The following is a 15588-nucleotide window of genomic DNA, read 5'->3' on the forward strand; positions in this document are numbered from 1 at the left end:
GTAGTTAGGTAGTTAAGTTTACCCATTTGATCTATCACACAATATATAGTTTTCAAATGTTTATTTTTTATTTTTTTTTTATTTTTTTTTGCCACTACCAAATAAAACACGAGATAAAAAAAGTCAACACAAGGGAAGATTCCTCATATGGAGCTTTAATAGGATGATACTATATAAAATAGATAGCCTAGTTACCTTTTCAGTCATCTTTTGTATTCCATCATTGTTCTGATTTCTATCTCCGTCTTGCTGATTGCTTAACATCTTTTTGTCTATTCCTTTCTGCTCTCTCTCTCTCTCTTCCCCTTATTTTCTCCCTTTTTCTTTCTTCCTTTCTTTCTTTCTCTCCGTCTCCTTTTTTCTTCTTCTTCTTTTTCCTTCTTCTTTTTCTTATATTCGTACTTCTCCTAAAAAGGATCTGATTCCTTTTTATTCCTTTTTCCACTCTCACTCTCTTCTTCCTCTTTTTTTCTTTCTTTCTTTGTACGTTCATCCTTGTTGCATTTTGTTACTTAGCCCATTGTTTTTTTTTTGTTTTTATTCTTTCATATTGTATTTCTTTCCTCCTTTTCTATCTGTCCCTCTCTCTCTTCATTCCCTTTATTCTCTCACTTATCTACATTTCTTTTTATTTTGATGACTTCTTTATTATCTACTACTGGTCATTACTATGCATCAACTTTACATTGTTACTACCATCCACCTGCGCCAGTGACACAAACATTATCAAGTGTACGTTTTACTGAACCCAGCCATCAAACTGATCCCGAAATGTATGCTTTAAGAGCCATGTTATCAGCTCATCGGACCTTACCTTATTCTGGACGGCGTACTTGTAACGGAACGAAGAACAGCACCTTAAATAATCGATTGGCATATGTGGAAGCCCTAGTAGGTAATGATCATCACAGAACAATAATATTCAAAAGATAATTATACATATGATGTTTCATCTCCGAAATCATTTTATTTCCATTTAATCATTTATCTCCACTTTTTTTTTTTACTATTATTATTTTTTAAACCTTAGACACCAACGCCCTCGTCATCGAAACCATGTGGTGTTCAACTATACCATCCAATCGACAAGCATCTGTAGTTCCTTTACGTACATTTATTCAAGAAGTATTAAAACGATCACGTACAACATATTCAACTCTTCAAACAGCTCTGTTTTATCTATTTCGGTCTCGCCCAGCAATTATGGCTCATTTACGACAATGTCAACAAGATAAATGGGAAGGTGCATATATTAGTTGTGGTCGACGTATGTTTCTTGCAAGTTTGGTGGTAGCCTCAAAGTTTGTACAAGATAAAACCTATCGAAACTCGGCTTGGGCAAAAATTGCTGGACTTCCTGTTGCTGAAATCAATGCTGCTGAACGTATCTTTTTGGATTTGGTCGATTATCGATTATACATTTCTCAACCTACATTTGAACAATGGCATCATTTACTTCATATGCACGTAGAAGCGAAAACTCAAAATCATCCCATGGTATTATTATCTTATAATATGCCAACAACAACATCAACACCAACAACACCTACATTATCATCTTCTTCATTATCATCTTCACAACAATCATCTACTACAAGTCCAATTACTTCACCAATTAACTTTCCTTCTATTCATCATCATCATCATCATCATCTCTTTTCTCAACAACAACAACAATCTCATTTTGTTCATCAATCACCTTATTATGAACAATCTACTTCAAGACGTAAACGGCAACGTACATCATCTGATACAACTTCACCATCACTCTCATCCTCACCTTCTTCAACACCAATGCCAGTACTAACGATATCATTACCAAGTTCGAATCACTCATCACCTTTACAAACGCCTACTCAAATATCACCTATTCGATGTCAGCTTTGGAAACCAGTCTCACCCAAGAAAAGGAAATTGGATAATGATTATTTTATTCCTCATCAACAAACAAGACAATGGAATCAAAGACATGGATGATCAATTCAAGAAATAACAACAATAACAACAACAGTAGCAGCAAGAAAACCTTCTCTCTCAATGATCATTCCTTTTTTTTTCTTATTTCCCCTTTTATCTATCGTTTTTTTTTTCTCCCACTACCCTTCCTTTTTTTTTTTTTTTCCTTATTATTATATTATTTATTCTTATTATTATAGCTATTCCTTTTTCTTATTTCTTATTCCTTATATGATTTTATTTTATAGTTTATTCTTATATCATTATACTTGTTTGATGGTCATGCTTTCTTCCCCCCGTTCCTTTTCTCTTTTTCTTTCACTTTTGTCACTATTTATATAACACTTTTTTTTTATTTTATTTTATCCACGTACATATCATACCTCACTTTTATTTTTTATTTTTTTATCCTTTGTAACAATATCTCCCCCTTTCCTTCATTGTTATTCAAATCAAACAGCAATCTCTCTCTCTCTCTCAGCGGACAATAAAATGCCTTTTGTTTTCCATTCAGAAATGAAGGACCTCCCAATTTTTTTTTTCTTCCTTCCTTTTTTTTCTTTTTCTTTTTTCCCTTTGTCTATGGTTCCTTATTCTATCTGTTTTTGGTGCATATGAGAGTCCGTCATCCCTCCCGTATGCATGTACCTACAGTTAGGAGGATTGTTTGGGTTACTTTATCACGATTATGTACATTCTTTTTACCTGACTTCATCTTACATTATGTCTTCAACCTCAACTCACCATGTAAGCGAATACTTGAATATCATAGAAAAAAAAAAAAAAAAAAAAAAAAAAAAAACTCACCTTATTTTTGTTTTTGTTATATAGCTGTTCGACAAGCATGGCGTGAAAAGATCACTATGATGGGCATCTTTTTATTTTGCGCAGCGTTTTTTTGTTTTTGGTTGGAATATATATCAACTCTTTTTTGTGATCAAAATAAGTATTACTCTTCTTCCGCCGTTTTTTCCAAAGGTTCTCGCATGGCAGGTCTTCGACAAAATGCTATCGACTGGCATGGCTCAACAACTGAAATGGCAAAACAAGTTAATCAATATTCTGGTTACGATGTTTCACCCATGTTTCCAACTTTTATGGGTTTACAACGCAATACTTCTTTTGGTGCAGATCCTCCTTACGATAATCCTGTTTTTCAACGATGTATTGGTAACTTTGGTATGTCCTCCAAGGCTGATCAATGGTTAGAATTCAAGTTAAACAACGATCAAGGCTATCTTTTTAAGGACAATCAACTTGTTTCTTGTCCTTACCCAACACAACCCAATGTTACTGGTGCTCCTTGTTATTATTTACCTCAAGATATTCAAGAAGAAAAATCACTTGGTACTAAAGGAAGTAAGTGAAAAAGAAAAATATGAAGAGAAATAATAATAATAATAATAATAATAAAAAAGAAAACTAACTTGAGGACATTCTTCTTCATCATAGATATTGTATACGACATCACTGATATCGAATTGAATTATACAACACTATCAACGGCTTCTACTCTTGGTAAAGGTTTTGTCATATTAGACAATGATGTATTGGATGTCACTTCTTATTTGGAATCAGCAACCAACATTGTTCTTGTCGCCAATGGTGTTCACTCTCGGGCTTTTGCTATTGACCGAATGTTTCTTCCTCTCGACTTGACTACGTTGCTCTATCTCAAACTTGGCTCTGATATTACTCCTTATTTTGAAGCTGGCAATATAACTTCTGACTCGGAGACATATCGTGGATGCCTCAGGGATATGTTTCAAGTTGGTATTACAAGTAATGGAAAAGTGGAAGAATGTTTACGAATAAATCCTGCTTTATGGGCTACTATGGGTTGTGGTCTTCTTTATTTCTTGATCAAGATGAATCTAGCTAATCTCTCTCGTCTGAAATGGGTACAACGTTCTCTATTTAAATCCAATCCCGAATTCTCAACTGGTGGAAATTCCCGTGTGTGGCCTATGACTATACTAATGATCCCTTGTTATGCCGAAAATGCCGAAACTATCCGTGATACCCTGAATTCTTTGGCAAGAACAAATTATGATGATTCTAGAAAAATGCTCATGTTTGTCTGTGATGGTGTGGTACAAAGTTCTCAAGATACAAAGGAGACATATACCTGTGTATTGGAAGCTTTGGGATGCTCGACCGCTCAAGCAACAACACCTCATGCTTATGTATCTTTAGGTCAACATCGTCGAAAAATCAACTTTGCAAAAGTCTACTCTGGATTTTATGAAACTGGTCGAAATCGTGTTCCTTTTATGGTCATCGTCAAAGTTGGCGCTCCAGGTGAAATTTCTGTTGGACGTGCTCCTGGTAATAGAGGCAAACGGGATTCAATGCTTTTGGTTTTAGGCTTTTTGGAGCGATGTACGAATTTGGCTTCAAATCGAATGACTCCTTTGGAATATGAATTATTCAATCAATGTTACAATGTTCTTGGTATTGATCCTCGGCGATTCAAGTATATGATGGTGACTGATGCTGATACTCAAGTTCAAAATGATGTGGTACACAAACTTGTGGCAAGACTCGAACGAGATCGTAGAATGCTTGCAGTCAGTGGTCATATTCGTCCTGCTAATCCTGAACAAAACGTTATCACTATGTTACAAATCTTCCCTCTGTATATGACATTTTTCACTGGTTTGGCTTATGAGGCTTGTTTAGGAAATGTACTGACAATCAATGGTGGTTTGGTGATGTACAAAATATGGACAGAAAATACACCTTCTCCTTCTCTTGGCATGGATCACAACAACAATATCAATAATAATAACGACAGCAGTGGTAAGAATCAACTACGTTGGAGGATGCGACAAAAACGAATCAGCAAAAGTCAATCAACTTCACAAGAATCAATACGTAGCAAGTGGCCCAAAGTCAGTGATGAAATTGAATTCGATAATAACGACGACGAAGATCCTTTTGCAACTTTACCACGTGATACTACGCTACCTCAGCCAACTTGGTATTCATCTTCTGATCGACCTTCCATTGTCACTGGTAGAGAATCACAACTATCGCTATCACCCAACACAAACACTCGACCATGTTGTATTCATCCCACCGTTTTACGAAGTTTTGCAACCCCACAACCGGATACACTACATATGAAAAATGTCCTTTTACTTGGTGAAGATCAATATTTTGGTGTTGTCCTACTTCGATCTCATCCTCATCATCATCTTGGATTTGAACCTGATGCTGTAGGCTATGCAACTATTCCAACCAATTACTGGGCTCTACAAGCTTTACAAAGTAGAAATCTTCGTGCTGCCTTCCACAATCAAGTCGAAATGACACGAGCAGCGAGACACATTGGATTTGCTTCCTGGTTCTTGTCATTCACAAAAATATTGGATATGATCTTATCGATGCCTATCATTATCTATCTCTATGGTGTCTTCATTCGGTGCTTCTTACGAAAAGGTCAAGCTTATTATATCATTGCGATAAGCTTCAGTGCTCTATTCATCCTCCATATTGTGTACTTTTTGATCCGACGACAATTCAAGTATGTGATTTGGTTTTTCCTTTATTGTCTGTTCTCGGTGCCTCTTTTTGCCATTTGGTTTCCATTAGTAGCGGTATGGTGTAGTGATCATGCTGAACGGTGGTATGATGTGTGGCCTACGGCAGGTGGTTGGCGTTGGAATGATCGATTACATGGGTGCGTGGATGATGAATATTCAAGACGGGTGGAACAACTACATGAAAAAAGGCGACAACGTTCAGGAAATGGCGTCGTGATGGAAGGTGAACAAAAGAATAGCAACAATGAAGGCAATGGTGGCGATGATGAAGAAACAGATGCTGTGGTACGAATGCAACTAGGTGAATACGAAACCATCGAAGCTCAAAGGGCTTATGAACGTGCTACTGAAGAGACTGCTGCTCTGGATGCGAAATTCACTGGATTTACAGTTTTTGGTCAAAATCAATCTCTTTCTAATATCAATTCAGCAGCAAGTGGCGTGGATGTGATCTCACCTTCTCCTCCACCATTGGCACAGATGAAGGATGAATATGCAAGTTTCCGTGGAACGACCAGTGGTTATCGACCAGTGACATCTGTTGGAGATATTTATGGAACAATGCATACCAAGCGACTAGGTGATAATATGGAAATCAATGATGGCGATATAGATACCGATTTATTACCTCGATCACGATTAACAGATGGTAGAACTACGTCTTCACCCACTGACAGTTTAGCAACAAATCCTTTTGCTGACAATTATGACAACCCCTTTGACGATGGATATGCAATCAATAACAACATCATCATCAACAACAATAATAATATGAATAATAATAACAACAACAACAGCAATAATAATATTGATTCAACGTCATCATCTATATATCCAATGGCAGAAGTTGTTACACATCATCATCATCATCATCATCATCAATATCAACCATCATTATCTTCACATCAGCAACAACGACAACAGTACAAACAACATAAAGCAAGTCATTCTCAATCATCCTACTTTAGTCATCAATCTAGCCGAAGTTACGATTATTACAACAATGCACCTGACATGTTTATACCCATGGAAGAAACGATATCATCATCATCAGGGGATGGTGCAGGAAGAGATACAATGGGTCATTATCGATCTTATTCAGCAGAATCAGCGATGCCTTTGCCATTGGATCGTCAATCAGTCACTTCACAAACATCAATCACCAATTCTTGCCTTAGTCTCGATCCAGAAACAACATTGGAATGTAGGGAATACCGTGATAGAGAAGATGAAGAAGGACGAAGCATGGCCATTCATGGTCGAGTTGGTCTCAAGATACCGGAACGATCAGCAGCGGCTATGACAGCGGCAGCGTACAGGCAACGACAAGCATCTTATGTGAACAACAAGAACGATATCAATATTGGGACAATGAGACCTCAACAACAACGACGACTTCATCATCATCATCAACAACAGCAGCAACAACAACAAAGATCTGTTTCCAGAAGCTCATCTATTCAACATCAACGAAATACAAGTGATACCTCTCAGCATAATGCAACAACGTTTATCGAATTGATTCAGATGGAAATACGATCCTATCTATCTAGTGCGGATTTGGACTCTACCACACGAGCGCAAGTCAAGGAACATTTAGCTACTGTTCTTGGTGATCGTACTCGATTGGACAGTTTACAAGAAACTATTAACAATTGTATTGAAGAAACTACATTGCAACTATTGGCCCAACAGTCTACTTTGTGATTCCCCATTATGTTATATGAACTACCCTTTTTTTTTTTTTTTTTTTTTTTTTTTTTTTTATGCATACGTATACATATATACACACACATTCATCTCTTATCTCTTGTACATTTTTCCTTTAGTCGTTTATTCTACCATAGTTTAATTTTATCACGTCCTTTTTTTTTTTTTTATTGAATTCTGTATTATACATTGATTGAATAAAGAAATAAACGCACCTCTGGAACGTTTTTTAAACATTTTTTATATTTAGTGGCAAAATTGAATTTGAAAGGAATGATTTTATATAAAGGTTTGAATGTTATGGAAACTTGGTTTTCATTTTTATCAACGAAGAAATTGAGGAGAAAAAAAAAAGAAACTACTTTTGATAATGCAAGGGTTCTTGGGATCAGGTAGAGGATATCTTGATGGTGGTGATCGACTGTCGATGGATATGAAAAAATAATGGAGGTGACGAATAACGATATTGATATTAATGTTAAGTAAAACGATTTTATTATTAAAATTTTTTTTTATTGAATATCTATGTACATAGTGGATACAGTCATAAGCTTAAAGTAGTCAAAATCAGATCGATGTGGAGAGCAGTTTATGAGTGTACAAAAATGTAGTATATTCTATCTAATAATGAAATATATATATATATATAATATGTACAAAAAGGAAATATTATCACTAAAGGATCCACATCACATAGCACGTTTGAATTGATGATTCCATTTCAATAGTTCGTTGATATCCTGAGCCCAATCATTTCCTTCGCTGGTACGAGTGACACAAGGTACTGGGTATTTGGACATCCTGACCTATGTATGGTTTTTACCAAAAAAAAAAAAAAAAAAAAAATGAATATAAAAATCATTTCGTTCTCATTGATTTACTTACTTGTAAGTATTCACCCTTGTCCAACATGAATATTTCCTGTCCATCCATGGATACTTCTATTTGACTTTTGCTTGATTCCCCAATCTAATATATAAATGATGAAACATGTCATTAATGTTATTCTTCTTTCTCTTAAAATCATGTTTACTTTGAGTTGGATGGCAGCACTTGGAGGTAACAAGACTGTCCGAAATGAAAGAGATCGAGGACAAATAGGAGTCAAGACCAAGCTTTGAACACTTGGATGTACAATAGGTCCACCTAAATACAATATAAGAATGAGATGAATACATATAAGTACATCGTTTGATGACTTGCCTGCTGATAAAGAGTAAGCAGTTGATCCCGTTGGTGTTGATACAATCAATCTAAGGAAAAAGAAAATAGTAATAATAATAAAAAAAAAGTTGGTAAGAAGAAATAGAATTTGGTAAATCTAATCTTTCTTACCCATCGGCCTGCAATAATAATTTATGGATATATAATGAAAAGAATAAAATGATCTATTAGTCACCGTGATCATTTTTTTTCTCTTGTAAGTATCTTACCACACATTCAGTTAAATGATGATTGTCTACATAACAGTCAATAGAAGTCAAATGAGGGTATCTACCTCTATGTAAAGTCACTTCATTCATCACCTGACGATCACCTTTAAACAAAAAAAAAGAATCATTATCCTAAAAATCATATGTACATATATTTTAATTCTCAATTATATAAATAAATCTTACCTACTTCCATTCCATCCACTGTAATCCTTCGACCATCATACTGATGAAGTGAACAAAATAATCGCATCCTGAGCATCAAAGCAAATCGACCATACATCATATCTTCCAACACTTTTGCATAATGAGAGAATTCTAATTTCATAAAAAAGAAAAAATAATGAATTATTATCAGTAATAAAAATGATATAAAAATATCATTTGATCTATTACTTACTAAAGGACATTAGAAAACCAAGGGTACCCATAGAGAAACATACCACAGGAGGAACAGCCTTGGGAAATAAAGAAGACAAATGAAGCATCGTACCATCACCACCAAGAGAGATAGCAAAATCCACCATTCTTGTATATTCATGTTGTTGTTCCTTGGGTATTACATTGGCAAAAGGAATATCGTGTTTGAAATGATCTGCTACCTCAGGTTCCACAATGATATTGACACCAGGATAATTGTCGTTCAGCCAACTATTAAAAAAAAAAAAAAGGTTTAAGAAAAAAAAAAAAAAAGAAAAACTTCCTTACTTTGCAATATCTACCAAAGCTTTCTCTGTATTCACATCGTTAGGCTTTTTAACAATCAAAATATTTCGAGGTAATTGTTTCCATTCCAATCTGAATTGTCCTCTATATATATATATATATAGATCATTCAAAGTCAATAAAGAAAGCCCAAATGCTATTATATACATTCCTTACCCAAAGGTACTTCCTGGTACTTGCACTATATCATTGGCATGTCGAGGTGTCATAAAAGGTAACCGTTCCGTATCACTATGAAGGGAAGCTATTACAAGTCAGAATAGTAAGTAAACGAATAGAAGAGTGAATGGATCAAGTTTACCATGTTCGTGTACATCAGGTGTCAAAGCAACATCTACTTTATCAGGTAAAATAGCTGCTCTGGCTGGAGAACCAATTTGGTAGAATCGTCGTTGTCTAATCAAAGTAATAGATAAACGATGTTGTGAATTTATCCGGCGAAGAAACATAAAGAATGATAAAAAAAAAAAAAAAAAAAAAGAAAGAAAAAGACGAAAAGAAAGATCTTAGGTGAGTCATTTTGTTGATGCGACGGAGTTAAAAATGAACAGCTTTGAAATAATAGAAAATCCTGGCGTTGTTTTTCAGCGAATGGTTTTGTTTTTTATCCATGCAAAAAGAGAATCATGCTGATCTTCTAAAGTTAATCGATCAGTAACAAAAGTCGAATGATGATTTTACATTAAAAAATGATATTTGATATAAACTAGTTGACAATTTGTAAAAAAAAATACTACTAGACAAAAATTTATGCATCTTTTTATCTCTGTTTGTTATTCTTTTTGACATCGGTATTTCAAAAAAAGTAGTGATCATTCATCCCTTCTATTACCAGTTTTATCTTTTTGGGAATGTCAAAAAGTGGGAAGAGTGAAAAGGAAAAAATCACTTCTTTACATGTTTTCAAATCCAGCTGACCTTCTTTTTTTTTTTCTTTTTTTTCTCTCTTTTCTATATTGCCTTCTTTTTCACTTTTTATTTATTTCCCCTTATTAATTCTATGGAGTCGTTTTTATCTACATTACCACCTTATGTACATCAATATATTAATAAATATCCACCTACTGAATGTTTTACTGTGTTGAAAGAACTCATCTGTTTTGCTGTCTTATATTCCAATGACCGCGAACGTATCAACCTTTTATCTGTTGACTTGTTACAAAAGGGTGCTGATGAAGCCATAGCTCACAAACCTTATTATTCGTCTTCATTATCATCCTTAGCTTCCACTCCCATGTTAGCTTCTCCTGTACAAACCTCTCAACAATTGGTACCTTCTGATATCATTAACAAGACAATGCCTTCCATTCTGAAACAACAAGAAGACCAACCGCACCTTGAATGCAAACCCATTATGGAAGAAGACGACATGTACAGTGCATCATTAGGAAGGCCAGCTTTAGGTTCTCCAACTCAGGAACCAACTCAACATTCAATGCCTTCTTCTTCTTCTCCTCCAGTAGCTGGCAAACCATCAGAAAAATCAACAATGCCTTATACTTTTCCTGAATGGTGGGGACATCATGATACTGACAATATCACCAAAGGTAACAACAACGACAACAATAATAACACCAAAACTACTTCCAATGATCAACTTAGTGTTTCAGAACGCAAGTCAACCACTAAGGAAATGAATATTACAACTTGGATACCAGGTACAATCTTTGAAAATACTTTACTTTACTGATGATTTTATTTATACTGACGTTCATTTTTTTTTATCTAGTTGAACTTGATGATACTCCAAAATCAAATAGAAACTCATCAAGACCAACCAGGTAAATGCTTTCAAAAAATCTATCTTTCATTTTCTACTATATATATATATACTGACTCATCCACATGATTTTTTCTTTTTACTAGTGTTCATAATCCTACGATTCCAGATTTAAGATCATACTTGGACTCTAGCAAAGGCAAGAAATCACAAGTACAACAGACCAAAGATTCAGCAAAGGCAACAAGACGCATGTCAGGTACATACATGACAAAGGTGATATATTTATAGAAAAGAACCTTTTTTTTTCACATTTCTTTTTTTTTTTATTTGATGATATAGCACCTGTCCCACCTCGATGTGAATCACCTATTACCGTGACACCATCCAAACAAGTCATCAAATCATCAGTCTCACCTACTGGTCAAAAAATGAGTCGTACACCTTCGATCAAGTCATCATCATCCTCGGTTACTTCCTCCCCACCACCTACCGCATTGTCCAGATCTAGTTCCACAAGAACAACATCATCCACGGCATCCACATACCGCCCTGGTCAAACAGCTACTGTCCGTGCAAGAGCCGAAGCCGCCAAACAACGTCAACTACAATTGGAAGAAGAGAAACGGAAACAAGCAGCCTCATTGACTTCACGTACCAGTTTACGACTCAAACAACAGGCCACCTCGGGCATCGATTGGGATGCTATCAAAAAAGGTCGACGAAAAACCATGCCCGCCTCCTCTACTGCCGCCACTGTACCCTAGTTAGTTATAATTGATTCCATATCTCCTATCATTTAAAACAGAAATAAACAATTCTATCATCTCCCTCCTTTTTCTTGTTGTTTTCTATAGACCTCCTTTGGGTTTCGCAAAAAAAAAAAAAATCATTTCAGGAGATTTCAACTAAACTAACAAAGATAAAATGAAATTTCGTTTTATTCTTTTTGATAATGTAAATATATATATAAATAGAATAATCTATGTTGTGTGGAAAAAAAAAAGAACGTGATAAAAAAAATAATATGACAAGATGAAATGATGATGGCAAAAAAAAAAAGAAATACTAAAAATTATAACTAAATCTACTAGATATACATAGTGCGTTGAATAATACGTTCTGGTTTTGGTGGTTTACCATAAATTGGTTCCTTGATACCTATATATATAAAAAAAAAGATAAGTCAGTGATTTCTATTATTTTTCCCCTCTTTTTTTTATCTCCTTACCTAAGATATCACTATAAATCTTGCTGACAGATTCATTCCATTTTTGACGGAAGAAGGTAACTCCTCGAACGGTTAAACCATGTTCCTTTGCAAATGTCTTGGCATCAAATCCATCTCGTTGATTCACAGTGACAGAATCCAATGTATCTTGTCCTTGATTTCCTTGTTCATAAGCAATGAGTGTATATCGATGAGCTTTGGTACCTTTTTGAGGATGAGGTGGGATGTAATCAAGAATCGTATTACCATCTTGAACTGTAGGTTGAGTGGCAGATAAGGGTACATTGGTTCTATACAAAAATAATCATCAATACCTCATCTTTTTTTTTTTTTTTATAACTTAGTTTCCAATCCACTTACATTAACCAATGACAATGTTGTTGATATGTTTTATTGGCCACATCAGGTGAATCTAATTTATTTAGATACATAAAAAAAAAAAAAGGTAAATTGAGTATTAAAAAAGAAAAAAAGGAATACTTTATTATTCCCCTATATGTATGTCTTTTTCCTTACCAGGATCCACAAGCATCATGGTATAAAGTCGACGTTCAGTATGGAAATTGGTGACCTGGATGTGAGGACGAGAGATACTTTGTTCAGGAGTAGTGAATACACCGGGTTCTATGATGGATGAATCATCCAATTGTAACTTGATTTCCACGGTTGGATTGACATCGATATCCACCACATCAGGAGCCACATTCATTTGAGTAATACGTTCCAAAAGTTTAGCACGAGGTTGTTTTTCAAATTGTCGTTGAGTAAGATATCGATAAACAGGTCGTGACATATCAACTATATATTACAAAAAAAAAAGGTATTAATAAATGTCGTCTACTGTTTTTCTTTCTTTGTTTTGTTGGTAGACTTTACTGTTCTGGTTGTTTTCAAAATTGGCTCGTACTTCAGGATCATTCAATTCAGCCTTGACTTGTAGATCATATTTTAGAGTATTCAAAGCTGCAAGTTGTGCCGATTGTGTAGGTGAAGAAGTATCTACCAAAAAAAAAAAAAAAAGAATGAATGACCATGTCTGTCAATAAAAAGATTCTCTTCCTATACCTTTAACACGAGCTAATTCCTTTTCAACACGAGATAACATTTCTAAACGTTCCGCCTTGTCAGCTTGTATCAATTTAAGAGCTTCTTCATAAGCAACATTTTTCGTTTCAGTAGAAGCCCAACGTTGTACCTAATGAATTCAAAATAAAAGATAAATAACAGTTGTACAATAAAATAAACGAAACTACCTTAATACTACGATATTGATTAAAAATAGTCGTCAATCGTTTATTCGTTGTACGGAGCATGGCGATGAAGGAAGGAAAAAAAAAAAAAAACAATATTCAAACAGAGAGAGAAGGGGTCAAAAAAAAAAAAAAGGAAAGCCTCGGAGTGTTAAACAGGAAATGGAGAGTAATTGAAATAATCCAATACCATCCAAGTGGCTTATCGTCAAACTGTTATGTATGTTTTTTTTTTATTATTAGCAGGTTGTAAAACTATCAAAATGTATGGTAAAACAAAGGAGAAAAAAAAAAAAAGAAAAAAAAAAAGAAAAAGAAAACAGAGCTGGGAGGAGGAGAAAAAAAAACAATTCAAACAAAAAAAAAAAAAAAGAAGAAGAAAAGAGTATATGAGGTAGAGAAAAAGGGGGAATTACAAAAAGAATTGAGTATATTTGCGACTATCTACGTGGACATCCATTTCAGTGAGTTTGTATTCATTTAGTTCTTGTTTGATTTGTAAAGCCATAACCATGGTAAGTTTTTGACAAGTGGAATTGACATCACATCGACGATCATATACAGAAGAAGCAAAAGTTTCATGGACTTGAACAGTAGGACAGAATTGTAACCGACGCTTACTGGAAGGTAAAGGAGTCACTTGGTCAATCAACGAACTGGATGATGAAGATGCAGGTTTGAGTTTAGGTGATCCATGCATCGGTAAACCATAATGTAATCCAATCACAGGAGGAGGTGCCATTGCCAAATCAGAAGGATGATCATCATCATCATCATGAGTTAATGATGGAACTCGTTGTTTTTGTTGAGATGATGATGAAGATGATGATGATGAAGTTGCTGAAGGTGTAGGACTTGGTAATCCAGAAGCTAATCGATGAGGTCCAGGTGTTGGTGCTCGTGTGACTGGAGATCGTGTAGAAACACTGGAATTGGGTGAATCAGGGGCAATTACAGGAGATCGTCCTATTAAATAATAATAATAATAAGTTATATACTTTCTTTGTTTATTTCTCCTTGTTATTTATGTTTTTTTTTTTTTTTTTTACCTTTAAAGGCAGGTTTTCTTGCTGCTGATGATGTTGGAGTTGATGATGATGATGTCATTGAAGGTTGAGTAGTGTCAACACGTAAAGAAGGACGATCTTTCTTGTCAGAAGAAGAATTAGATGTTGTTGTTGTTGTTGTAGTAGTAGTGGAAGGACGACGAGTTGAAGGTTGTGGTGAAGATGGTGATGGAGATGATTTTTGGAATAAAGTAGATAAGGAAGCTAAAGATCTTCTTCGAAGAGATCGTTGAGGAGGAGTAGAAGGTGTAATAGGAGAATCACTGGTTTCTTCAGGAATCATATCAACAGTAGCAACGGATACATTGGATGAGCTAGCTCCACCCAGAGAACCCAAACTTTTTGATGAGGATGATGATCTTAAATTGCCCACACTAAAAACCTTTCGTAAACGTTTGGATAAAGATAATTTGGTACCAAGAGACATTTCTGATCGAATAGAAACGGATTGACTAACTGTAGAGGATGTAGAAGTAATAGAAGATCTTCTACCAGAATCAGATGAAGAGACAGGAGTGATAGGAATAGGACGAGAAGAAGGTGGTGTTTGCATCATCATCATTGATTTTGGTCTACGAGGATCATTAGAACGGTTTTTTCTTTGTCTTTGTTGATATAAATGTTGTTGTTGTTGTTGAGAAGTAGGAGTAGAAGATGATTTTTGAGGTTGAATATTTGTATTGGAAGGAGTACTTTGAGTACGAGGTCGATGTGAACGTGATTGTTGTTGTTGATACATATGAGGTGGATAATGTTGATAAGAATAATAACAAGGATTATTGATATAAGGCTGTGGTTGCCATTCTTGAGGATAAGACCATACTTCTTGTGCCTAATAAAATGATGATAAAAAAAAAAAAATTGAGTAACGATAATAATGTAAAAATAAACCCAACATCCTATAAAAGGAAGGTGGGCTCACAATGAAAAGAACGTATCAAAAGAGA

The 15588-nt window shown here is 34.9% G+C and overlaps 6 protein-coding genes across 6 annotated transcripts; 3 read left to right on the forward strand and 3 right to left on the reverse strand.

Moving 5' to 3' along the window:
- Nucleotides 1-297: 297 nt before the first annotated feature.
- Nucleotides 298-2121, forward strand: BX664DRAFT_285573 (cyclin-domain-containing protein). Its single transcript, XM_051541675.1, has 2 exons — nt 298-895; nt 1031-2121. Exons 1-2 carry the CDS (start codon nt 637-639, stop codon nt 1975-1977), a joined length of 1206 nt encoding a protein of 401 aa, XP_051397051.1. The 5' UTR covers nt 298-636; the 3' UTR covers nt 1978-2121.
- Nucleotides 2122-2529: 408 nt separating this feature from the next.
- On the forward strand, nt 2530-7238 carry BX664DRAFT_388482 (chitin synthase-domain-containing protein). Its single transcript, XM_051549478.1, has 3 exons — nt 2530-2703; nt 2788-3315; nt 3409-7238. Exons 1-3 carry the CDS (start codon nt 2571-2573, stop codon nt 7209-7211), a joined length of 4464 nt encoding a protein of 1487 aa, XP_051397052.1. The 5' UTR covers nt 2530-2570; the 3' UTR covers nt 7212-7238.
- Nucleotides 7239-7728: 490 nt separating this feature from the next.
- On the reverse strand, nt 7729-9843 carry BX664DRAFT_340569 (ATP-NAD kinase-like domain-containing protein). The gene is made up of 9 exons (XM_051546847.1): nt 9675-9843; nt 9356-9617; nt 9048-9298; nt 8834-8965; nt 8648-8751; nt 8550-8557; nt 8418-8467; nt 8100-8360; nt 7729-8020 (listed from the first exon to the last, which is right to left on the reverse strand). The coding sequence occupies exons 2-8, from the start codon at nt 9520-9522 to the stop codon at nt 8110-8112; spliced, it is 963 nt and encodes a 320-aa protein (XP_051397053.1). The 5' UTR covers nt 9523-9617; nt 9675-9843; the 3' UTR covers nt 7729-8020; nt 8100-8109.
- A 454-nt stretch (nt 9844-10297) lies between these two features.
- On the forward strand, nt 10298-12026 carry BX664DRAFT_340578 (uncharacterized protein). The gene is made up of 4 exons (XM_051546848.1): nt 10298-11031; nt 11103-11154; nt 11240-11352; nt 11436-12026. Exons 1-4 carry the CDS (start codon nt 10374-10376, stop codon nt 11858-11860), a joined length of 1248 nt encoding a protein of 415 aa, XP_051397054.1. The 5' UTR covers nt 10298-10373; the 3' UTR covers nt 11861-12026.
- BX664DRAFT_340584 (phosphatidylethanolamine-binding protein) lies at nt 12027-13665 on the reverse strand. The gene is made up of 7 exons (XM_051546849.1): nt 13578-13665; nt 13390-13519; nt 13201-13323; nt 12841-13122; nt 12685-12736; nt 12325-12614; nt 12027-12254 (listed from the first exon to the last, which is right to left on the reverse strand). Exons 1-7 carry the CDS (start codon nt 13635-13637, stop codon nt 12184-12186), a joined length of 1008 nt encoding a protein of 335 aa, XP_051397055.1. The 5' UTR covers nt 13638-13665; the 3' UTR covers nt 12027-12183.
- A 321-nt stretch (nt 13666-13986) lies between these two features.
- Nucleotides 13987-15380, reverse strand: BX664DRAFT_366833 (uncharacterized protein; the record flags this gene model as incomplete). The annotated part of the gene is made up of 3 exons (XM_051548542.1): nt 13987-14540; nt 14624-15097; nt 15134-15380. The coding sequence occupies 3 exons, from the start codon at nt 15378-15380 to the stop codon at nt 13987-13989; spliced, it is 1275 nt and encodes a 424-aa protein (XP_051397056.1).
- Nucleotides 15381-15588: the final 208 nt, after the last annotated feature.

Source organism: Halteromyces radiatus (genome assembly GCF_025201355.1).
Source record: "Halteromyces radiatus strain CBS 162.75 chromosome Unknown BX664scaffold_8, whole genome shotgun sequence".
NCBI lineage: Eukaryota > Fungi > Mucoromycota > Mucoromycetes > Mucorales > Cunninghamellaceae > Halteromyces > Halteromyces radiatus.